This window comes from Orbicella franksi, chromosome 5, assembly GCF_964199315.1.
Source record: "Orbicella franksi chromosome 5, jaOrbFran1.1, whole genome shotgun sequence".
Taxonomy (NCBI): Eukaryota; Metazoa; Cnidaria; class Anthozoa; order Scleractinia; family Merulinidae; genus Orbicella; species Orbicella franksi.
Window position 1 is genome coordinate 19,141,285 of NC_138149.1, and position 26,522 is coordinate 19,167,806.

General features: G+C 37.8%; 1 protein-coding gene across 4 annotated transcripts in view; it reads right to left on the reverse strand.

Annotated features, from left to right (window-relative positions):
• LOC145487498 (adenylate cyclase type 5-like) overlaps window positions 1-26,522 on the reverse strand; it is a 219,901-nt gene that overhangs the window by 54,245 nt on the left and 139,134 nt on the right. For all 4 annotated transcript variants that reach the window (XM_081466304.1, XM_081466303.1, XM_081466302.1 and 1 more), the window contains 2 exons: window positions 26,171-26,287; window positions 15,501-15,614 (listed from right to left, as the gene is read on the reverse strand). In XM_081466304.1, the coding sequence (XP_081322430.1) occupies window positions 15,501-15,614; window positions 26,171-26,287 (231 nt within the window). The remainder of the gene's footprint in view (window positions 1-15,500; window positions 15,615-26,170; window positions 26,288-26,522) is intronic.

Sequence of the window (26,522 nt, forward strand, 5' to 3'; positions counted from 1 at the left end):
CAACGATTTTGACACACACTATCGCATGTTCGCATACATTCTTCTCAGAAACAAAATATTGTTATTCCCGAAATGATGTCAGAAGCCAACTCATCCCATTCTCCGCTATTCATCAGTTGTGAACAGGGGAAAGGGCAAATTTACAAACTTTAAACATAGACACGCAAGACGTGCAAGAGTTTTTTTTTTTGGTGAAGTCTCAGAGATAGGAGCATTCATGGAACTGTTTACATTAAAGATTTGGTTAATTTGACAAGTTTTTTTGGTTGTGATGTACAGCAAGGAAGAAACTGGGAATTTATGATGTACATTCGATGTTACATCAGTAATGGTAAGATAGCTAAATAGTAAGCCATAAAATGTTTCACTGAACAAACTACAGTAATCTGACAAGTCTCCAGATTAATGTAGATACCATCTTATTTTTTCTTTGATTCGTTCTTTGATAAAACCCACACTAATTGGTGTGACACGTGCATATGCATAACTCCCTCAGTCACCAATCACATAGCCCTTCCAACCCCCAAGAGGAATTTTTGCTCAAAAATAAGCAAGTTAAGAGACCTCTTGGCATTTTATACGAGTCGTAAATTTACCCTTTTCACACAACACAACAACACTACTTCACCGAAAAGAGAAAGAAAGAGAAAAAAAACCTCTCTGACACATTGAAAGTCTGATTTAATTAAATTGCACTTTAACTTGGTGCCACGCAGTCTTCAAAGAACATTTGAGCAGTTTTGATACTTGTTACCTTCAAAAAATATCGGACTGAAAAGAATGTCATAAAATGCCCATCAAATAAAAATAAACTGCTACTGCAGAGACGTAAAACTGTCCAGGAATGAAAGCTTTTTTTTGTTTAATATCCTGTGAACAATAGCCGATAACTTGTCAGCTCTAACTGAATTTACTCCCATATAAAAAAACAAAAGTTCTAAGTTACCACTTGTAGCTAAAGATAGCAAACATCTCGTGGGAAAGAGTGGTGACGATTCGTCAGCTCTAATTGAATTTACTCTCATGTGAAAAACAAGAGTGTCAAATTACCCTTTGTAACTAAAAAATAAAACTATCTCATTATATTTGCATGCAGCAAGAACAAAACAATCGTCAGCTGCACTTACTATTGTAAATGTTAGAACTGTTCCTAATCTAAATAGTCTTGTTTCCTCTAAAACATGTCCTGAGAATTAGAAGCGACGATTCGTGATCTCTAATTGAATTTACTCCTTGTGAAAAACAAAAGTATCAAGTTACCTTTGTAACTAAAAATAAAAAATATCTCATTGCATTTGCATACTACTAACTCACAAACTGTTTGAAACCTCAAGGCTCATCTTGTTCGTACCATTTTTATTCGCCTATAAGCCGAGACCCCAAACGTGAAAGAACTGACGATGGGCTTAAGCTTGTCAAAAAAAATTGGAAAACTCTCGGCTATAAGCCGAGACCAAAGTTTCGCAGAAAAATTTCACCTTTGAAGCGTCCCTTTCAGGAAACATATGTTGGTTTTTGAACAAATGAACACAACCAAATGAATATTCAAAAGTTTATTGTGAACAGCTAGTGAATCAGCAAGAATGTGAATATCAATTGATCCTAACTAGTCTATAAGTACAGCTGAACATAACGAATTTCACCATTCAGACTAAGTCTCAAACAAACTCTTACCGAAATTATCAGTTTACATATCGTCCGTGATTGTATTCATCATTCCAAAAGATTGCCGTACTTCTTACAACATGGCTTTTAAGCTCAAAGTTGTTGCTGAAGCTGAGGCTGTTGAAAACAACTCAGAGATCGCCCGAGATTACGGGATTAGCAAGTTGATGGTTCATCAATGGAGAAGAGACCAGGCGAAGCTTTTCAACGGCAAGCTGAAGATGTCTGCGAAACGAACAACGTTGGGCCGCTTCATTCCAAAGTATCCGGAGCTAGACCAGCAGATGTTGGAATGGTTTTCAGACCAAAGAGAGCAAGGTGAGTATTCATCACTTCATGTCAAATCGGATAAACATTTCCTGTAGATTCAATTGATTTTTTATTATCGAAATCAAAAAAAGTTTTCCCTCGATCTCTTCGCATGAGCGAGTGCACATGAGTTTGTTTGTTGACCTGTGGGAACCAACGCTTGTGATTGGCCAGATTTAGAAACTGTCATAGCAAATTAACAATGCCTGTCAACGCAAAGTAAACAGAACACTTCACTTCGATCACTTCGATTGCTTGAACATTTATTTATCCTGGATGGTTCTATTTTTCACAGGTATTGCCGTGAGTGGATTAATGCTGCACCTGAAGGCAAAAGAACTGTCCACCAATCCTTTGTTTAAAGCTTCCCTTGGCTGGTACCAGAACTGGAAACGACACCACACAGTAAGCCTTCGAACAAAAACAACACTCGCCCAGTGACTACCTGAAGACCTAGAAGAGAAAATTGTCCAGTTCCACCGGTTTATCATCGCAGCCAGATGATTAACAGATTATCCCCTGTCCCAAATTTACAACATGGAGGAGATGCCAATATGTTTTGAACTTCCTTCAAGCCGAACACTAGAGTTCAGTGGTAGTAGAACTGTGCCTGTTAAATCTTGCAGAGCAGAGAAGCAAAGCTTCACCGTAACTCTTGGCGTCGCTGCAGATGGGGCCAAACTTCCTCCCAAGGTCATCTTTAAAGGCGTCCGGACTCCATGAGACCTCGTCGTCCTAATTCTCTCCGCGTTTCCTTTCACAAAAAAGGATGGATGGATGGATGAGCCAGGTGTTCAGCAGTGTATTTACCAGTGTTTGCCGAGGAAACCTCGTAACGAACCGTCGCTACTAGTGTGGGATTCGTTCAGAGCTCACCTAACCGATGCCGTCAAAAGCGATCTCCAACAGCGCAACATCGACGTAGCAGTCATCCCTGGAGGTCTGACCCCCGTTTTGCAGCCCTTGGATAAATGCCTGAATAAGCCGTTTAAAGATCATGTCCGGAAAAAGTACTTGGCATGGATGATCACCGGCCCATTTGAGTTCACCCCGGCAGGAAAGAAGAAGGCGCCAACTAGAAACCTTGTCCTTCAGTGGATTAAAGAAGCATGGCAAGAGATTCCAGAGGAGATGGTAAAGAAGTCTTTTAAGAGCTGTGGAATTTCCAATGCCATGGACGGAACAGAAGACGACGCAATCTACTCTGAGAACTCACAGGAACTCGATGATGATGAAGAAATGGAGGATGAGTTCGAGACGGACAGCGAAGACGAGACTGATGGCGAGTAAACTTTTAGTTGAAAGCTAATAACTATCACACACAAACAGTTCCTTTAGGAGCCACCAATTATGTAAAAGTTCAATGACCAACATTTTATCACTTGTTTTTGTTGTGTTTTACTATAATTTCTTGAAACTGACTTGGCTATAAGCCGAATCGGAAATGTCTATGATGATTTTCACTTTGTTGATGACGCTTCGAAGAAAAAAATTATTCAAAACTCTCAGCTATAAGCCGAACCCCCCTTTTCGGAAAAAAATTCCCAAAACTGAGTAAAATTTTTTGCAAAAATCGCTCGGCTTATAGGCGAATAAATACGGTAACTAAAGTCCTCAGCCTAACCCACAGAAAATGTCGAAGTAAGCCCAATATATGAATACTTCCTACTCTTTTATAGAAGAATAAATATGGCTGTTCTAAACTGTGTCGGGATCAAATCTTCTCACTTACCATTTACCTTTACAACAAGAAATTTGATTGGCTGTTTATAGTAGATCCAATCTGATTGGTGTGACTCATTCATCCATTGACCCATCCATAACATACCTGATGTGCCGACTAAGAGGTATTTTTTTTACAAAAAAATAAATCAAAAATTCATACAAAATTAGTGAAAATAGCTACAACAATTATTTTTTTGCAGTGGTGATCAGGAGAAAAAGGAAAATTAGCGAAAAAAAATTTGGGGGGTTAGTGGCACTTTAAAGCTTTGCGAACAAATGTTAAATTTTGAGAACTAAATCATGAAAATAACAAATTACCGGTAAGAGGTGAAAAAACCATACTTATTTGTAATGTAACGCATAACACCTGACTGGTATAAAGATATAATAAAGCCAAGATTTCTCTCCTTTACTAAGGTTTACCATGAAGTTTGCAAATTCCTATGACTCAGTAGAATAAAATGACAACACAAAAGTTTATACATCATTCTCACTTTAATTTGTGAGAAACTATGACACAAAGCATTTGCCCAGTTTACATACTGGAGAAATGTAATGCTTACAAAATCTAAACATTTGCCGTTTTTATACTAGAGATGCATTATGCGTCTGGATGAGCTTGGGCAAACATTTGTACTTTGTCTGGTTATGCCTCTCCAGTATGAAGACAGGCACGAGACGAATTATGCATCAAGACAAACTATCCTTGGTTATGCGTCTTGAATGACGCATTACGAAAGATAGTTCGTCTGGACGCATAACTTGTCTGTGTGTGTAAAGACAGGCATTAGACGAAGAACGTAAAAAAATAGACTGTGTTATGAAAGAACCAGTGGTTGTATGCAAAGAAAACAACATGGCAGACACAAGTGATAAGGCAAGTGCGAAACTGCAAAATTGACAATGGACAGAAACAGAGCTGAAGTACTTTGCCTTAGTCCTGGCTGTTGTGTCCCGAACTAGTCGGTGCTAGGAAAGGATTTAACCGGATTGAACCAAACAACAACGATAACTTTATTCTGCCATGACAGCTTGTGCACGACCCTACAACCGAGAGGATCTGGGTTCTAATATATTACACCGGGAGGGGATCTGGATCTAATACACAACACTGGCAGACGAGAAACACGAGTTTGGTTAAAAACTAGACACGCTTGCGTTGAAGAAGACCACAAATTAAAGTGTCTTGAAGGATATAAAAAAGGCCTTTGAGAAACACATGTCTTCACAAGAATTTAAAGAAGAAAATGAACGAGAATGTCATGGGTCTAAATCGAACAAGGATTTACCTCCTTTGAGAGTTGATGTTGAAAGGCTTCGAGTCAAGTTTAAGTGGATGAAAGATCAATGGTGTGGATACACTGATCGCATCAAGAAAGGTAGTGGCAAGTCTCCAATTCAAGAGCCAGAGTGGTACAAAATCATTAATCCAATTTTTCTGGCATTCATGGTAATTTGGAAATTGCCTTGAAAGCAAGTGATGTTTTGTCCGATGCGGATTCATATGCAGGCAGCAACGAAGAGTAGACAGATACAAGTCATAGTAGTTACCAGGAAGAGGATGGTGAGGCTGATTTAACTTCAACAAGTGAGAGTGGAACCGAAGGTGCAAAAAGGAAAGCTTTAAAAAATGCATTGGACGTATAACCATTAGATCGCAAGAAAATGAGTAAGAAGTCAGTCCCAGGCCATAAAAGAGATTGCAAAGAGTTTTCACACTCTTGGAGAGTCACAGCAAAAACGTTCTGAAAGGATGATGGAAGCAGACAAAGAAAGGCTTGCTGAATTTCTCGCTTTTCAGAAAGAGCAAACTGAATTGAATAGGCAACATGAGCTGAAGATGCTTGAAATCATCATGAAATATTCAAATCTTCCATCCCAAGGAGTACAACAGCATCCTCAACAACGAACAATGCCTGTCCAGCCTATTGCACCTCTTCAGTATTACAACTCAATGCCATATGGCCATACTCCTCCAACTCATCAAGTGGCCAGTGTTAGCCAAGAAAGCCACATTTTAGCCATGGTTAGCAGGAATGATCAATCATCCATGACCTGGTATTAGGTAGAGGCTACTTAAGGGGCTACTCATGTTTACAGTTTGTCTGGTTGTTTACTTTTGCTTTAGCAGTACACCTTACTCCACATTACCTGACTTAAGGTGGCTCTAAACGGTTTCCAACACTTAGATTTTGATGGGTTGTTATAACCACTCTTCATCACTTGATGCTACAATCATGGTACCTAAAAGCTGCCCAATCATTGGTGAACACGTTGTTATCATTTTCGTGACACAATAGGTTACCATAGCAACAGTATGACCTCCTAAAAACACCCTTAATTATAGCTTTAAGGGTTTATGATTCAAAAACGGCACGGTGCAATTTTTTTATATTATCAAGTTTTGATAAGCATGATAAGACGCCACTTTTGGCAAAGTTTAAAAAAATTCTGTACTTAGGGTTCAGAGCCACCTTAATTTTTCAAAAATTTAAGGTGGATCTGAACCCCATGTACAGAATTTTTTTCAAATTTGGCAAAAGTTTCGTCTTATCATGCTTATCAAAACTTGATAATATAAAAAATTGCACCGTGCCGTTTTTGAATTATAAGCCCCTAAAGCAGTAATTAAGGGTGTTTTTAGGAGGTCATACTGTTGCTATGGTCACCTATTGTGCCACGAAAATGATAACAACGTGTTCACCAATGATTGGGCAGTTTTTTGATACCATGATTATAGCATCAAGTGATAAAGAGTGGTTATAACGACCCATCCAAATATAAGTGCTGGAAACTCTTTTGAGCCACCTTAAGTTGAAATTGGAGTAACACAAATGGATTAAAGGCAAGCAAACTGTCAAGTTAATACCTTATATATAAATAAACATTGTTTCTTATCAGGGATCAACTGTGAAGATTACAATACGTTTTAAGAATGCTTAATTTCAAACTTAAATTTATTAACATTGTATAACCTGTTTGCCATCAAATCTTCTTGGCTTCAAGTAAAGTTCAGTTTCTCAATTTTTGCCTGTGGTATTAGTTTGATCTACAAAATCAAGGAACTGCATTTCTTTCCCCTCTGTTATCCCACAACCAATTGCCAATGGCTTCTGTTGTTGTATTTCCATCTTCAGCTGGGGGATCTCCATTTCTAATCAGATTGAGCTCAATGACCTGAAGCCTCCACCTGGGGTTGCAGGAATCACTTCAGTGGATACAGAGATTATGAAGAACAATGCAAGTCATAATGATGGGGGAAATGTTGTCTAAATGGTAATCTGTTTTTTGTAGAGAATTCTCCACCGCCCTTTCAACATTCCATAGGCATGTTCAGAGACTACTCTGGCAGAGCAAAGTCTCCTGTTAAAATACCTTTGGTTAGTTACCCTTGTTCCCTCTTTGTATGGCTTTAGAAACCAGAAGTGGTTGGGAAAGGCTGAATCACCCACAGTAGTAAATGGAATCTCATCATAAGGGTCCAGATTCAAAGACCTGCTAAGAATCACCTGACCTGATTCAATTTCAGAATAAATACCACAACTTCTTAAAAGCCTAGAGTCATGTGTGGATCCTGGAGCACCCACTGCAGCCCACATAAAACGCTTGTTGTAAACAATGAATCCCATGTTTGTCACAGAATATCTTTTCATGTAACTGTAAAAGTTCTTAAGTTTAGAGCTGACGTAAATATGAAATCCAACCCATGCCCCTACACAAGGAAACTCCCAATTTGCCAGAAAATTTTCCAGTTCTTGACTCCACTCCTGCAGATTTCTTGGCAGGTAAACGAGTCTGTCATACAAACATCCCACAATGGCCTTACAAACATCTTTTTTTGTTGTTTTTTAGAGACTTTAATTGTGATTCACACTACTTACAAACAATGGTACGTCTACTTACACTATTTACCAAAGTAATACAACTACTAAAGTACATTACATTACCAACAAAACGTTTTTGTACAAGTCAGTTACTTACATGCTACTTACAATTCACTTCTTACACTTCTTACACTACTTACAAAATACTATGATTACTGATGCTACTTGCATTCATATTAAAGTAATGAGCAACAAAATAAAAGATACATTCACATTAAAATAAAAAGGCAATAAAATAAGATGGGCATAATTAATTATACAAACATCTTGAAAAATGATGTGAGCAGTTGATTCTGCAACCCCAAAGAGATCTCCAACGGTCAAAAACGTACACCATGTGCCAGTCTGTAAAGACATAAAGCCAACTGGGTAGCAAGTGGAGAAGGGTGAGATTTCATGCGAGGGGGCTCCTTCTTGATAAGGTCTTTAATTTTTCCCAGAATATATTCAAAAGTGTCTCAAGACACCCTCAGCCTTTTCTTGAAAGAGGCTTCATCACAGTTTTGGTATCTGTTCGTCCACCAATCTTTGTTTCTCAACTCATCTGGACCTCGCTTGTTTCTGTTGCCTTTTGTAATCATGATTGCTGACATAGTGGGTTCTGAAGCTTCAGTGTTGAAAACCATATCTCTGATGAAACGTTTCCTTGCCACTTCCTTGTTTATTTTATATTAGCGACTTAAAAACTCATCTTCTGCTCTCCTTTTACGGGAAAACAATTTTACAAGTTGCAACAGGGCCGCCATCTTAAATTTTACCACCAAAAACACTCTAGTCCCCATTCCTTTTTATTTTACCATGCGTAATAGTTTGTATTGTTCGTCTGTTGAAATTCGTCGTTATTTGTCCCGTCTTTCCACTAGACACGTAACATGAGAGATGCATTATCCGTCTGGATGGATAATGCGTCCTCTAGTATAAAAGCGGCCATTGGTGATGAAAATCGAGTGAACAGGAAAACTCTTAAATACACCCAATACTAAAGATATCAGTACTGAAGCAAGTTCATAAGGTCTTCTATGTTGTCTGAAAACATCAGGGCAAAATATTTACTTTTGAGCAAGATATTAGCATTTTTGTAAATCGGAAACACTCTTGTAAGCTGTTTAATTGGAGGTTCTGTGTATTCTACTTACCACCACATGAGGCAAAATCATTTGATTTGGGCAACAAAATGTAAACACTAACTACTTGCCAGACAGTTGATTGTCTGGGCTTCCAACTCCTCCAGTTTGAACACTTTTTGGTGTGCCAAAGCAGAGAAAATTCACTTTCTGTGAGTCGGAAATATATTGTCCACTATGTTATATGTTCATTCATACATCACAGACATCAATTATGGCCAAAACAGGGGAAAATGTTCAGTGCATGCTTCTCTTTTGCTTCGTTCTTTGATTCAATCACTCCATTCTCTCCTTTTAGCTTGGTAACCTTGCCTTTTTCTTCTTGGGGGTTCAACACAAATTATGCATGTGGTATTGCATCATTCACGTGGTATTGCAGCATTTGTGGAGACTTAAAATGGAAATTAAAGGGAATTTTTAAGTTCCCATTGAAGTCAATGAAGAAATTATAGCATCACTGTAGTGAATGCATCAAGTTGCTGCGAAATGTGTTAATTTTGACAAATATTAACGAGTTTTTCCTCTCATTTACCTATCAACCACACCCACATGGAGTTATGGGTAATTTGAATAATTCAGAGAAATCCTCAAGAAATAAGTAAGAAATGCTTTTCAATTGTATTTAGCATAATATCTGATAAAGTTCTGCATCTTAAAAGTGATTGGAGACATTTTTGAAATACTTTTAAAGTTTTACCTATGTTACACAAAAGAGCCTGGTGATCATCCTACAGGTCAGGGAACCCATAAGAAAATTTAAGAAATGTTATATTTTTTTGGTAAAGTCAAACTAAACTCATCCGGAGGACGACTTTTCATATTGTTGTTATCGTCCATACAATTTTTTAGTCGTCTTAGATGACCGGACTACTGTGAATATGGATACCTGGAGATAAGTGAATAAAGATGGTGAATTTTAAGCTTGGAAATGAAACGTGAAAAGTGATTTGATCAACATGACACGAGCGTGGGACAAAGAAAATATCTGGGTTCCTAACAGGAGTTGAACCCGTGACATCTTGAACACTGGGCAGGTGCTCTATCCACTGAGCTGCGAGAGCTCATGGAGAACAAGGTCATTTAACTGAGTTCATATCATGACTTTGAAAGTGCTGATCCTAGCAGTATGCAGGACGCCTCATATGAACTCAGTTGAATGACACTGCTCTGCATGAGTTGTCATAGCTCAGTCAATAGAGTGCCCGACCAGTGTTTGGGAGGTCATGGGCTTGATTCCTGTCAGGAACTCAGATTTCTTCTTTGTCCCACGTTTGTGTCATGTTGATCAATTCACCTTTCACATGTCACTTATTCTTTCAATCTGTTGATAAACAGTTGAACATAGGGAAATTGTTTTCTCTCTCTTTGACATAGAGGAGGTATTATTTCATTTTAGACAGGACAAATGTGCACAAAACTTATTCAGAACTGAGCAACTTGCTCAAGCAAATTTGAATTGAAACTCACAAGTAACCTGTCAATCATTATTGGAGCATTGCACTGCAATTGTACAGTTCCCATCAAGAAACTTCCATTTAGACTGTAATTAACACCAAAGACCTTCACCTAATTTTCATATAAAGTCAATACATTACAGTATTGTGCAAAAGTAATGAGAGCGAAATGCGCAAATTTCGTCCTTTGTCTCTGTGAACTTTTGAAAGTTTGCACGAAAATTCAAGCGTCTTTTCGCAAAGTCTTGAGCGATATTTCTTTAAAACAAAGGATGAACATTCGTGACATTTTAAAGACCAGAACAACAATTCCCTACCAGAGGGATAATTTTGCTTACAGTATGCGAAATATCGCAGTACAGTGCGCTGACCAGTATCGAGCCATCAATATATCGTTCTCTTGTGAACAATCACGGTCACATTGAGGCTTTACTCTTCTATAAAATTTGCTGTTGTTAATGTGTTAATCCGTCTTTCATGGCAAAGAACGTAGAGAATTTGAATCCTTTGATCGTTTTCAATGACACGAACTTGCTAACTTAAGCTTTGCCACGTCACCGTGCCAGCAACGCAGGTACAAAAGTCGGACCGCTAGTCCGGGTAAGCTCAGACAAAAGTAAAATTCTTAAAGTGCCACTGAAACGAAATTTTTGTATGTGAGATTTTTGCTTCATAATAAAGTTTCAACCTTACTTGGAAACACTGCAAACTTTTTTTCGCATACGGTAAGTGAAAACCGCTTTTTCAGCCGTTCGAAGTTGGCTGGTTAAGCCCAAAATTGGCGGCCATTTTGGCGCGGCCAAAACAGCCTAGTGACGTCACTGGTTGTATTACTCTCATGCCGCGCTGAAAATTTAGAGTGATTATGGGAGAAGAGATTACTGTTCGAAGCCCCCCCAAAAAACATCTTAAGGACATCGCAGAGCTGTAAAGCAGATAATAACAGTAGCCTTAGACATGAAGAGGTCGAGAGTCGATCCTGGGGCTTTCCAGTCTATTTAATTGAATATTTGCAGGATATTTTATGTAAGCAAGCAAACAAGTGGGAGTTCTTAGATCGCAAAATGATCGGGACTCTTGGTGAAATGGCCAGCACTCAATTAAACAATATCTACACTCATAAAGTAAAAAAGACATGAAAACAAGAGAAAGCGGCTTTTGAAAATATTATCCAGAGTGCTGCTGCACGAATCGCAGCAACAACGCTTCAAGTTTTCTAGTCGCTTCGCTTCGAGGAAACCGGACACTTTGTGAGTTTCACAGCGGACAAGATTGTGCCACAGTGACCTTTAGTCCAATTGTATCTGCTACATCCTGCAAGTTATCACAACAGCAAAAATTTAAGAAACCTTCTTCTTTTATATGAGGGAGCGAATTTAAACTATAAAGGTAAACTAAGCTGCCATGACCCTACAGGTATGTTTTCAGGAAACGAGAGAAAGCGTGACAATGTCGGTGGCGAAAGGTCATATATGCAAATTGGTTCAAATTCCGTTTAATGAATCTTCGAAAGGAGTGTAAACTAGCGACGTTTTAACGAATTGTTTTGAACTTGGATACTATTAAATGAAGATCATAGACATAAGTATTGCTAAAGAACTCAAAGTAATCCATCGGCCGTGAAATATTGCGATTGGGAGATACGTGTAAAAGAGAAGCGAAATTCCTGCTTTGTTTACACTGATACGTATGTGACGATAAAGCAAACCCTGCTGCGGATCACAATTTTCAAAGATTCATTTTGTCTACCACAAGAACTTTCACTTATTAGTATCATAAAACGATGCCCTCTGTGTACAAAGAAGTACTCGACTCAAAGCTTGTGGACCGTTAATAACTTCGTGATTGTGTGGATGGCTGATGCGCTTACGGCTTTTAATGCTGTATAGTTGCCAAGGATATATTCGAACCTTGTAATAGACCTTAGATTAACGTGAGAATCCAAATTTCAGAACCAGGCTGAAAACAGACGACAAAATATCGTGTTTAGGCTTCAGGATATAAAAGTTACCACAATTGTCTTCGAAATCTCCAATTGAGTACTCAAGATGTTCGAAAAGTATACTGAGCTGTTCTAATCTGTAGCATTTATTTTGGTGAATCTACGCTCTCTGGCGCCCTCCAACGTTTATGATGTGTATTTCCTGTCAAGGCTGGACAGAAATTACAGGGTAGAAAACTAGTAGGTATCGACAATATGAAGAATAAACTTGAATAAATCAAGTGAAAACAAGAGAGGATCTATAGCACTTCTTGCGTGAACACAACCAGTGATGTCACAAGGTCCTTAAACTCGGTTCCAGAGCCCGGACACAGTTTTGCTCCAAAAAGTCGATTTCAACAGCTAAAAAAAGCACTTTCTGTTAGGATTTGACAGAAATAAAGTTCACCATTACTTTAAGCACGTTTGAAACTATAGATTAGGATAATAAAAGAGAGTATGAAAATTTTGTTTCAGTGGCACTTTAATAAGGTCTTTTTGAAGGCCTACTTCACCTCAAACTTCATCCAAAGTGACATCAAATTCAGTGATCGATGGACAAGCAGCAGCTATGTTATTTATCTAAAGCCAGGTCTCCACATGCCCAGTCCCCTCAGCTGTTATCACGTTCGTCACGTTCTTGTCCGCCTGCCATGATGGATAGTATATTATTCGCAACAATCCCTCTTTATTTCACACTCGTAAATAAAAGATGGAGACATGCGACCATGCTTGAGCATGTTGGAAGTGCAAAGAAACGGGGTTAGGGAAGGAAAAGTGCAGAGATGTTTGGATGGCAAGTGCAAAAGGGAAAGACACGGTAACTGGTCGTTTTGCCAACGAGTCGTTTCGCCAACGTCCTACTGGTCAATTCGCCAATGTCTAAATAAAAGTTTCCCTTCACTTGTGTGTTGTCATTTATTTCAATACCTCACCTAGAATTATTTTCCATGCAAGAGCACCTCATTATTTACGATGACAGTTCTCTGCTACGCTACCCATCCCGCTAAGATGTTTTTTGTATGAACACTAACAGAGGGATGAAGCATAACTGATTTATAACAAGAAGATCTGTTAGATCTTATAACCGCGCTTTTAAAATTTAACTGTTTGCTTAACACTACCGTCGGAACGCAGTGCACATTCCAAAGCAGTCATTGATGATTCTTTTCTTACTGTAGACATCACATCACTTGATCAACACAAACTGTATTATTACACCATCAGTGGTAGCCATTGACAAATCTCTGATGACGTAATGGTCTTAATCTTTGTAGAACTTTCTTCGGGATATGTATGGGCATGAACGATATGAATGACACGATAATAATACTATTAACAACAGCTTTCTTTCTTAAAAGTCATGATTAAATTTAATTGGTGTTTTCCACAAGTAAAGGGCTAGCAAAGTAGTCACACAAGTCATATAATTTAATAATAAAACTCTATCCCGACCAATGTATCGATTTTGGTCACTCCAGTGACCACAGATTGAAAACGTGACAGAAAAATGGCGTTACTTTCGACTCTCACCAAATTTGGACAGTGGGATGATCTCATCATTAGCCAATTACAGGCCATTTTTCAGTTCTTTTCGTCATATCCCCCCTTGAGAGAATTTTGCCAAGTTAGCTAATTTAGTATGCAAGCTACCGTAATGGCGGTCACCGTTGACGAAATGTTTATTTGCTCAAAATTGGGGCAAAATCTTTCGGAGATGGAAGTCAGGACATTTGTAAGGATACAGAAAGTAATTTGGGACTGGTTGCTGGCTTCTAAGGCTGAATTTATCCAGAAGTAAGCTGTATTTTCGTTTTCATGCTGAAAGCCATGCGATGAAATATTATCGGCTTGTTCTGCTTTCTTGTTCTGTTTTTCTCTTGGTCTTTTTTGTAGCCCGCCGAGGCCAGTCTTTCGTCTAAATCAGTTGAAAAAAGTTCGAAAAAGATGTTCCCATTCAAGTTTAAGCTCTCAGGCGCTAATTCTGGAGTTTTTTGGCCGAAACATCGGCTTTGTTATGTTCGTGTTTTTCAGTTGCTATGGGCGACTGTTGCTTCCTTTGTTAGGTCAAGTCTGGGGAGTGAGGTCTCAAAAAAATTCTAATTAATTGTGGTTTTGTTCGATTTCACTGAAATTTTAACACGATAAAGCTGGATTGTTAAGGAATAGATTTACCGCCTGCTGATGTGTGGTAGCTATTAACGCTGAAGTGTTATATTGCTTTGAAGTCAGGGTTTTGAAGAGATTTTTTGCAAAGTGTGGGTTTGGCGTGATTTTGTAATCAGAGGTTTTTGTTGATCCCGAAGGAAAAAATATCCGGAAAAGGTCATTTCATTGACGATTCAAACGAATATAAATATGTATATGTTCCAAGCTAAATTTCTGGTGAAAAAATATAATTTTTGACGAGCGCTGGGTTTTTAATTTTTTCCTGCGGAAGTCAGTATTGGAGATGAGATTTATTAATGTTTCAACAGCTTTTGGCAAGTAAACATCACAGGTTACGTGACTCAAAATTTGGCCGGGTGGAAGCTTGGGTCTGGTCGCTGACAAATCTACGAAAAAAAACCACAGGTAAACCATGAACCGCGCTCAGCCCATGGCCGCACGGTTAACAATCAATACAGCCTGAATGCTACTAAAACTGTGAGTTAAAAAGTCTTCAGCTGAGTTAAACAGATCCATAAGAGACTGGCCTGAATGGTTTGATAATAGTTTGGAACCTTTGACAGTAATGTCACAAGGTCGCGCAGAGCCTGGGTTCATTGTGGTTGCACTGTGAGTACTTTCACGAGTAGCATTTCTTGTTCAATGAAAACAGGTTGGCAAACAGACCATTTGAGCTTGCGAGCTTTGACTGTAACAAACAAAGTGATATCAGCTTTCTCTGGAAATGAGCAAGGTAAGTTTGTGAGAAAAGGCTTTGAGATATTACCATCACTCACAATGATATTCACGCTTTCATTGCGCACATTCTTGTTTAGCTCTGGCTTAATTCATCTTACTACTGGGAATCGATGGGAAGCTTAAGGAACAGAGCGAATTTTTGCTAGAAAGTTCGAAGGAAAATTTGAGGAGAGCGAATTTTCACTCGAAAAATCAGGCCAAATTATCAGTAGACACGAATTACTACTTGAAAATTCATGTCAACTAAAACAATGGGCAGTGGGAAAATTTGTTGAATTTTCTACAAGCTTTCGCGTTGAACAAAACTTTGCCATTTTTCGTTGAAAAGCCCCGAAATTTGCAAATTTTGTCGAATTACGCTCTCATTACTTTTGCACAATACTGTATTTACTCAAACAAAACACAATTAACTCTCTTAAACTGTTTGTGAATGCTGCCACTTCATGCTCACCTGAGGGTAGTCACAGTATTGTTCATCAGGATCAAGGCCAATGTAAGAAGAATGAGATTCATTACACCGATCTGCACCTCTTGTTAACTCTTGTCTATCCAGATTACAACCAAACTACAAAAACAAACAAAAGATTCTTCATTCCTTTGTTGTGATAAAAACACTTTCAGCATTGACTGTTGTTGAGGATCATGGAGCCATGTATGTACATGAAGTTAACTGTTACAAATGATCTTGCATGAATGTCTGATGCTGTGTTTTCAAGAGAGGTTACTATGGCTACTGCTCCCTGAGGGTGCATAACTTAACTGCCATTATTCTAGAGCAGATCCAAGGGCAGGGCTGGAAATAACAGTCGGTCATCATACATTGTGCGACCAAATTATAACTATGTCCGGCCAATTTCATATTATGATCGGACATGATGTCCGACCATTTCACCAACACCTAGGTATTGTCCATCCATAAAATTTAGTTAAATACATTCTTACAGTGTAAAAGGCTACCATAATGGTGACTACGTTTCTCTGTGTTATTTTCTCAGACATTATGTCCTTCCAGAAATACAGTCAAAGATCTGTGCTTCTATGACATTCAATATAAGAAAAAAAGAAAAGCAATCTATCCTTTTACTTTGCTGTAAAGGGATTCCCTCACATCGGAAAACATGCAAATGGCTGATTGTGTTTAAAATCACCCTATAATGCATTGCAAACCCTTGAGTATTAAGTATATCATGTATGCCTACCGATTGTGTCTCTTGGAATGCATGAATCTTTTATAGACATTACATTAGCTACGTATACAAAATTGGCGGCCAAAAAAGTCTTAGGAATTTTTTCGTTACAGATTTTATGCATTGAGGTCTTTTCTGAATAAAATTCCTACTTGATTTTTATCACTTAGTTGCCAAATGGCTACTCAATAATTTCTTAAATTTTGGGCCCTTGACTCTGACAGTTTCAGCCATATCCTACACCGACAAGTCCACAAGTACATTTTTCCTAAAATGATTATATAGATTTGCAGATCCATCTCCCCTGTTAAAAATCCTAAAATAATCTCACGATATTCTAAAGAGAGGTAAACGCAACTATTAAGTTTATTTAAATTTTTTTCACATATCTCATTCCAAAAGGAATTAGAAAAAGAACAGTCAAAGAAAATATGAGAGACGGTCTCAGTAGTCTGATGACAGAAGGAACAGCTGGGGTCAGAAATATAGCCTATCTTACAAAGTAATTCATTTGTATATAGAATAGAATTCAGCACTTTATTCTGAAAAGAACGTACATAAGGTTAATTTGCAACTCTCAGTGGCATCATGAATGCCTCCAAAAGTTGCTTATCCTCTAGATTAAATTCTTCTCTCAAGTTAGCCCATTTATTTGGTTTTTCGTTTTTTTGCCTTATAAGAAGATGATAATAATCACGACACTTAAATTTTTCTAAATCAAGGATATTCTCGAAGTTGGGCTCATGAACATGCAGTTTCAGTGGAACTGATTGCCTTAGACCTGTCCATACTAAGAAGTTGGGGTTCTTCAGTCCTGCACCCCTGACGACACTGAAAGACTCAATACTTGTCATCTCATAAAGCAGATGAGTTGTGTATATGATATCATTATAAAAGAAATGTTTATAGAAGACACTTTTGCTGTCAATCCTTATTTCTTTGTTGTTCCATAATGTATACCTATGTATATTTTCGGGATCCTTGACTTCTCTTAATTTTGACCACCAATCCTATAGTTCTCGATAGAAAGTTGCTCAGATTGTTACTCGTTTGATATCGTAATTGCACTGAATTAAAAATAAACCCCCCTTCGTTCACCAAAAGATGATCAAGATAAGACTTCCAGAAACCAAAGTAATCTGGGTCGACTATTCGTTTTAACCAGCCTAGCCTCAAAGCCTTAACCATACTATCATAATCTAACATTTTAAGGCCACCTTGGTCATAGGGTGCAAATATTGAAAGTTGCATAACCTTGTCGTTACCATTCCACAAAAATCAAAAAATCAGACTATTGAATTCTTTTATGACTTCATACGGAGTACATATCACCGACCTAGGATAGATCATTTTTGGAAATAAAAGTGTTTTTAATTAATAATATTTACCTTACCATAAATATTTTTCCTGTACTTGCCAAATAAAGCACTCTTCAGAAATCACTCACTGTTAGCCGTTCATGTATGCACCCTAGAGTCAACTTTGGTCAGGAGCCTTTACCTCCCATACTAAGCCTAAGTCACAGTATTTTTACAGACCGGTCTATTTTTAGTTCTGGTCTATATGAGCACAAATTGGTAAGGAGAAAAATTGCGATCTCAGGTGGACATGTTGACCTAATCTTCTGGTGAAATTATAAAGTCCGTGCTTGCGATTGGTCACTGAGGTTCCTGTGGGAGGTCTCAATTCACGCTGAATGCAAACTAAAAATAGATGGGTCTGTAAAAAGGCTGGGACAGGAATGATTGGGGTAGTTGCACACTCCTAGTGATGGGCTCCTGGTTTTAAGGGATACAGTCAGCTGGAGCACATGCACATTAGATACCATTTCATAGCTAATTTGCATATCACAGAGACATGATCCATACTGTTTTTAACCAATTATGATAAAAATAATATCATAGGTTGAGCAAAAGCACACTCAAAAAACAGGCTTTTCAGTAAACGATTGAAAATCAAGCAAAACACTGTGAAGATTGAAGCGGATTTCTAGATGTACTTTGATTTCAGGTTGAGGTGAACTTTTTTCAAAGTGAGAAAACTAGTGTCCAGGTCATCACGGTTTCAAAGCTGACTGTGTCCCTTTAACGGTAGCATTCAATAGAAAATTACGTTTGCTTGAAGAACATATAATCAGGAGATAACCAGGAGAGATCGGGGCAGTTATCTTGTACAGTACCACCTCAAAATATTTACCCATTAGGACGTGGTAAAACCTTGTCTTCACCAAAGTGTTCTGCCCTGAATTCACCGCGGTGGGATGAATTCGCCAACCTTGTCCTGGACAGACGTGACCGAACACTGTGGCTAGCAAGACGTGGTATACCGCGGTGAAGAAACAATAGAAGCTAATTTCTTTTGTTAAAATGTGTTTACTTTATACTGATTACTCTTACACGTGAAACGTCAACTTGGGCATCCAGCGTCTACGCCTTTTTCGTTGACAAAATGTCGTAGTACTGGTTGTAAAATGCACAAGCATGCCAGAAGTTACGAAATACTCCTCTATCAGAATCTTGTTAATTTACTTGGTGTATTCCTCTTTTTTTCAAAATACTCATATTTCATTAACGTTCAAAACAAACAACGTGATGCAAGAAGGTCGCTTTTGTCACAGAACCGTTCTGTTTCCAGTAATTTGACGGTATTGCTCAGAAGATGTCAAGGTATTTGTTGTTTCTTTCACTTTTGCCACACAAAATTGACTAAGAAGACACTAAAACATTTCACTAATTCACCACATTTCCAACCCTCGTGCACACTAGCAATTTATTTTTTAAGCGATGATGTCACAAATTGTGACGTCATCAGTTTATGCTGGCACACAACATTCCTTTGAATGGGCACCGCATATTTGCACTTATGTCGCGCATGATTCACCCCTCTGTGGAAGGGAAATACACTCCAGGAGGAAGTAAATAAGCATTGTGTGAGCATTGTATGAGCACTGAGATATCTGAATTTAACTTATGTGTGTGGGACACGCGATAGGTCAAGGGTCTACATTAAACTTACGTATTGGTGAGCGTTGTTTAGGGCTGAACTAAACATATCTGTGGGCTGAAATAGTGGTGAAATTGAACTAGAATTGAAGAAGAGCATTGAAGAAGTTCGCTATGAAAGCAGTTGAGATAGCAGAAAGCAATGGAGAATAGTGTTACGAAAAGGTGAGCTAGTTGAAGGTTTTGTCTTTATCAGAACTGGTTAATGTAGCTTAGATTATGGTCTCTTTAATGCATTACAGAGCCACGGTTGGGTTACACAACATTTACATGAAAGCCAAAGAATACTCATGTCGTAAGAGGGAAGTTCTGGTTTATGCTGTTATTTACGTTTTACCTGGAGGCGACACAATGTATCTTTCAACTTTAAAAAAAAGTAATTCGCTGAAGAACTAATCCTTTTGCTGTAATGAAAATAGCTTAATATATAGATTTAGCCAAGCCTAAAAGCGGAGCTCTGGGCCGGGTTGTTCAAAGCCCGATTAAGCTAACCCAGGATATGCGAGAATTTTGATTTGAGTTTTGTAACTTTAAAGTGAGGTTTTCCATTTCTGTTGTTTGGCCTTCTGTTTTGGGGTTGAATAATCTCAAGGTCCTCAAAATACACACAAAATAAAGAAAAATTATACTTCAGTTAACTTTTATAATCCTGGGTTAGCGTTAACCGGCTTCCGAACAACCAGGCCAACAAGTTAACCTGAGATGACCCTGCGATCCAATCGAAAACCAGCACTTGGTCAGCAGTCAACTTAAAAAAAAAAAATGTGACCTCGATGAGCTCTAAACTTAAGCCTGTGATATGGTCACATGATACTAGTCAGCGGATACGTTGTTTTGACAGATGTCAATTGACCATAACATGGCTGTCCAATATCAAAGAGGGATGCTACAAACTGAGGGTGCATGTCTCTGTCAGCCTATTAGCTGGAGTATGGCCGCCATCTTGCGTGACTCCATCGTTGTCGCCATCGTGCGTATGTGCCCACGAGCAATACCGCTAGCCATGATAACCATGAGAAAATCAATTCATGGGCTTTTCTTTCCCGTATGGGTATGGGGCTCTGCTTCACGACCCTTTGGGCCGCTGGAGCTCTGCTACAACTGTCACGCATGATAAGAGCACAAATTAGGTTTGGTTTGTGAAAAATAACTAGAAGAGTCTAGAAGACGTGATTTAACCTCAGGATTTTCAGCTCAAAAACATTCACAATGGAAAACAGGTTATTTTTGTCATAAAACAGAAGGTTTACAATTCAAGTTACAATACATTTGCAGGTTTTAGTTTTTTGTAAAGTTTTGCAAATGTGGTATTTTAAATTTTCTCTCAACGGAAGAGTGGTTGTGATTAAACAATAGATAATGGTTTTGTCGGTGGTAAATCAATAGGAAGGTTCATTAAAAACAGGTATAAGGTTAAAACAACAAATCAATTTCCAGTGAGGTAATTAGCCTTGTCTAATGTCTGTTATTTTAAGGTAAGGTGTTGATTTCAGAGAGAAACAATGAAAATACTGTTTGTTGTTTCTAAGTTTATCCTTCGCAGCTGTCTTTTGCAGTTTGTAGGATCCTCGGAGTGTCTTTAATTTAAGGTTACAGTATACCTTCGAGTTGGCAATTTTCTTCAAATTTGGATTTTTGGGTCAAAATAGAGGTCAAAGAATAATCTCTAATTTCTGAAAAAAATTTTTGAAAAAGGCTAAATATTGGCGGAGAAATGGCGGTTTTACGTTTTCACCGGAAGTAAAAGTTTACCTCTTGATTGACAGCCCTATGGCGCGTATGCAATCAGCCGAGACGATTTTCGCGGGAATTACCTATATGGATGTCACGAATTGACTACTCAGTTGATCAGCATTGTTGTTCTGACTACCCAGCATTTTTGATATTAGGCGTGTCTCTATTAAGTTATAAGTAAACATAGACCATGTTTAAACCATGGACCGGTTCCAAAAAGCGAAAACAGCGAAGAACGAATGAAAATACATCAATGAGTGAAGAAGCGAAAGTTCGCCACGTGGATGAAGCTATAGTTATCGTATAAGGCGGGCAAATATTCGTGCTGAGAGAAAAGAAAGGTTCTATAAAAATTTCGGAACTTGACAGCAATAACAAGGATGCTGACAGAGACTCTTCTGATGAGTCCGATATCGACGAATCGTCGGACTCATTGAGACCATTTGAAATATTATCCATGCAGTTGCTCACACGCAGTTGCTCTCCGCGCTGTCTTTTGTTTGTTTCCTTCGCTCAGCCACTCTAGCGTTCGTATCCTTTTTAGTCTTCCCCATTTTGCCAGACCAGCTTCAAGAAATACCGAGCTACAGAAAAATTATCTCTCTGCCTTCGGTTCCTTGAGCGCATTGCGAAACACAAGAGTGTTTTAGAGATTCGCGCGTAAATTTCACCAGGAGGTTAACGGTAGTAAACTTTCCCTGCACTGATTGGGTTAGTTACCTGAGAACCCAGTTGAAGGCATTTGTGGGCGGAGTTTGTTCACGAAGCAGAAAATTTTTCTTAGCGCTGTTTTCTCGAATAAATTTTTTCACTTGAAGCAGACACTTTAAAGAGTTATAACTCAAAGGAAATTTGTTCAATTGCTCTTAAATTTGGACAGTGGCTAGTTTAACATATAAACTACAAAAGCGTGTCTGGGAATTGTTAATTTCGAAATACTTTTTCTTTGAGAGCGATTTTTGTACGATCACTCCACATTTTTTTAATCCTATTTCGAAAATGTTCTGTAACTTTTTACTGCAATCGAATATGCCAAAACACAGACAAGCTTTTTAAGCGCTTTGGGCCCTGAAACCGAGGAAAAAATTAAATCGGCGAAAAACAAAATTCGCTTTGACTTGTAGCTTTCGAAAGGTGATTCGGGCGCTCGCACTTAGTGGTCGTGAAAAATTCGACAATTCATTTTCTTTCAAAATTGTTGGTATAGTTTGATAGCCAGCTCCATAAGCTTTAATTTGATATAGGGGTTTAGTTATCTACAGCGCTGTTTAGCCCAGACTTTTTGCAGTCTTGAGATGAATTCAATTGAATGAGCACTGTCAGAGCAGTGTATGAGCACTGAAATATCTGAACTAAACTTATTTGTGAACTGAAATAAACTGTATTGGTGATTTCTCTTAGGGACATCTATCACAATATTCTTTTACATTGTATTATTTCATAAAAATTTTTTAAGTCTCTTCGCCAGTCATTTCGAAAAGTAAACAAAAGAGAAAATGGTGAATTGCATTATTCAGCTCAAAGAGGAACAATTGAACAAAGGGAACAAGTAAGCTTGCAATGCAAGATATCACTTGGATTCTCAAAACTCAACCAGTATGCAAAGCTAGTTACAATACAGCTACTTCCCACACAAGTTGTACCTTACTTTTACTTTTAAGTAAGTTTAGCCATCAGCCTGTCTGTTTATGTTCCAATTTTCTTGGAACAATTTTAGAAATTGCACATACACGTCGTTACTTCTGCATGCATTGCATGCCGTTTATTTTTATATCTGGGATTCCAGGATATCCAAACACGCAGTTTGCATTCTGTGGTTCGTTTCTATCTCGCTGTAAACGTTACATTGATCGCGACCTCAATGTCAAATTCAGAGCAAACTGATAAAAGTTTCTATAGAGCGGATGAGAATTAATAATTATAAACAACTTCTGGCAGAAACCTGTCGGTATTTCACCCACTTGCCTCTTGTCTCATTGTCGGTGGAAATATTATTATTCCTCCCAAGGTAACCATGCTGCGATTTAACTTGTTCAATAATTTACGTTTTCATTGTCAGGAGCATAGATGATAGATCACGACATACAGCTTTTTACTAGTATTTGCTCATGAATGAAATTTGAGCCACTTGCTCAACTCATTGCTTAGCACCTGACGAAAATCTTCCCACGAATACTGACCACTGAACAATTCCCGAACAACTTTAGCAATCTTCACATTTGATTTATAAAACGAGAGCAACCTCAGCTGTGTGTATTCTGACGTTCGAAACATTCTCATGATCGATGCAAACTTCACATAAACAACTCTCAACGCAAAGTTTTGTGTGAATGAGACTACAAAAACGTGACATCTCATGTGACACAAGTTTGAACACGTGAAAGTTGTAAAACTGTAATGTCGCTCGTTGCTTCAATTTTTTGTTGTTTCAATTTTTTGCTTGTTTGTTTGTTGTTGTTGCTCTTCTTTTTAAATGCTTGTTTTTACATAATCTCCAGAATGGCTGTAGTTTTTAATGTAAATTTTTTAGTATTTAAAGTACAATTTTATGAATAGCTGTATTTTATATGTAAATGCTGTAATATGTAAACACCAGTGATTCAGTGATCACTGATTGGCCTTTCAGGTTAAATAAAGTCTTTTATTTATTTTTGCTTCTCGACTATGAATTCTGGACTCTGAGGAAAATTTATTATTTGGAGCAAACTCTTATTTTGAGGAGTATTTTTACGTAAATTTTCGCGTCAAAGATGAAAATGCTTATAGCAAACAGGCCGGCATGACGCTTTAGTATTCGTACACGACAGCAAAGACAGTGAACTATTTATTTATGTTGATACATCATAGTGTCGTATCTTGACTTAAACTGAAATGTAGAGATGCTGTAATAGCATATAACTCAATATTTACAATGGATTCTTGAGAAGTTAACAATGCTACAGCAGGGCCTTTTTGTAATATCAGGGACACCTGATTTATCTCCGGAACATGAAAGATGGCATTGTAAAGTTAATGAATTGAAACAAAAGGTATGTTAGCCTATTCAACTCTACCGTGTCTTACTGTTTACCACGGTATTGTATGCCGCAGCAAACCTAGGTAAAACCTCGGTAAAATTTCAGGGTGAGAATGCGGTGTTAATCTGCGAATCGGCCGCAGCAAAACCTGGATAAAATTAATGAGTAACTACTTTCAGGCAGTACTGCAGATAAAGTCATCTAATCATCATAAATGAAAAATAAATCAAATTTAAATACAATTTTGAACGATTTGTATTGAAAATCTTCACAGTATGCTAATAAATTTTATTATGCTACTTACTTATGCAAATCAATTATTCAAATCAATGTCTGGCCAAATTGATAAGATGTCTGACCAAAATGGAGATTTGAAAGGACACATGTCATGTTAAAGAAGAAAAATTATTTCCAGCACTGAATGGGGGTTTGGTTGAACCCCCTAATTGAAAAAAAGCAGACATAACAAAATGCTGGCTTGGCCTCAGAATACTGGAAATCATATTTCCCAGGACCTCAATTTTCTGAGGGAGAATGCTCCCTGGACCACAGTATTCAGAGCTAATTAACTAATTAAGTAGATAGCATCATGTAGAATGGACAGTTTGAGCTTTTATTGGAAAGCAAGTGTTATAATATATACAAGTATTCTGGTAGAAATATTAGGCAGCATCTACACTACGCTGGATAAATTTGAAAGTGAAGGGGAGAAGTCAAATTATTTTTTATTCTACTTGTTTTTAATTTCATGTGCTTCTCTTCAAAGTGATTTTTTTGGAGTTAGGCAAGAGGCAGTTTAACATTCAAGGAGTCAAACACAACCTTTGACGGATTGAAAACATTGATTCAAGGATACCCAGCGCATGATTCAGGAAATAGCAAGCGAGCACATGACCGTGAAAGTGATCAAAACTAAGAAGATTCCAAGCAGGTCAGACGGGTTTATCACATTCAAACATGTCAGAGAATGACATCCATTTTGAGGTTCAAGTGTTGCAATGTCGTACAGAAAAACATTAGTCCAATGCTGAACCAAGGTCATTGTCCTTCAAAGACAATTTGAGAGATCAATTTGCAGCTTAGCAAATACTGCAAAAAGGCTGTGATGACAAGCCAAACTCTCCTAAATTATAAAGCTTTGTAGATAAATAGTGGCAGCCAAGGTAAACATCTGTCATGGAAACACAAGGTAAACTGAGCTGTGAAAGTCACAACTGTTTCAGCTTGTAGAATATAATGCAACAAATGAATGTAACATCGTGAAGAAGATTAATGTTACATCACCACATATGCACAGCAATTTTTAAAAAAATGACAGCAAGGTTTTCCTCTTTTTCCAATCCGCCAACAACAAAATCCAACTTCAGCTTTTCATAATGGTTTTTTGAATTGCTCCACATGGAATAATGTAAGTATACAAAAAGATTTAAGTCCCAATTGCATCACATTGCTTTGGGTGTCTTATAGGAAAATACCTACAGAACAATTTACATGAAAATGGGAAGTCCTTGATTTAATATTGCCTACCAGTGACCTCTGGATTAATGTTGCGGTAAATGTGAAGAACAGCTCCAAAAAGATACTGTCAGTCATATGTCAGCTGACTGTAGGCCATTTGTCTGTTAATTGTCAGCCAACTGTTGACAAACTGCAGGCTGTTTGTTGGCCCACAGTAAGCCATTTTGTTAGCCAACAGCACCTGACATTTGGCAGCCAGTTTTCCTCAATCTCTACATATTGGATATTGGATATATAACTAGTGTACTTTGTACTTATTTCACCTCATGTATTATATTGTTCACTGAAAAACCTTTTAAGGAGTGTACAATAAAATTTTATCTTTATCTTATCTTATCTTATATTTTGTTGCTATTGATTAATCAGACATACAGGAAGTATACCATGGTTCTGGAAAGCATTAAAGGGCAATTGATTGCTTGGCTTTCTGGTTGGCTCTCCGCTAGTTTGTTCTCACAATGTGGATTCAACAAACCTACTCTAGTGCACAAGCAGGATATTTGTGATAACTTAAAATATTACAGCCTTCCAAGTTCTAAAAGTCACTGCTAAACCCTTGTTGTAAGTTACAGGATTGTGTGGGAAAATGTAATGGATGACAAAAATACTGTCCATGAGTACAATGTAATGACTGCTGGATACGTCAGATTTGGTTGTACTTACAAAATTTCCTATAGCCGCAATGTAAAGTGTCAGAACTAATACAGTTGCTACCACTCTGCAACTAGTTTGAGATGCAACAAGTTTACTTGAAATGTTCCTCAAAACACGTGGTGCATTCTAGTGAATGAAACAAAAAGGAATGTTTAGTTACAACAGAAAAACCACACACTACCTGCAAGCTACAGAAGAATAAAGAGCAATTAATTCCTTCCACTTACTGTTCAGTTTATTTAGTAGAGTGAACTAAACATTAACATGAATGGTGTTGTACATAATCATTAACCATATTTTTGAACACATTTTGGAGTAATAGATGAGATTTCAAATATAAGACAGGGCTAAAAAAAAAAAC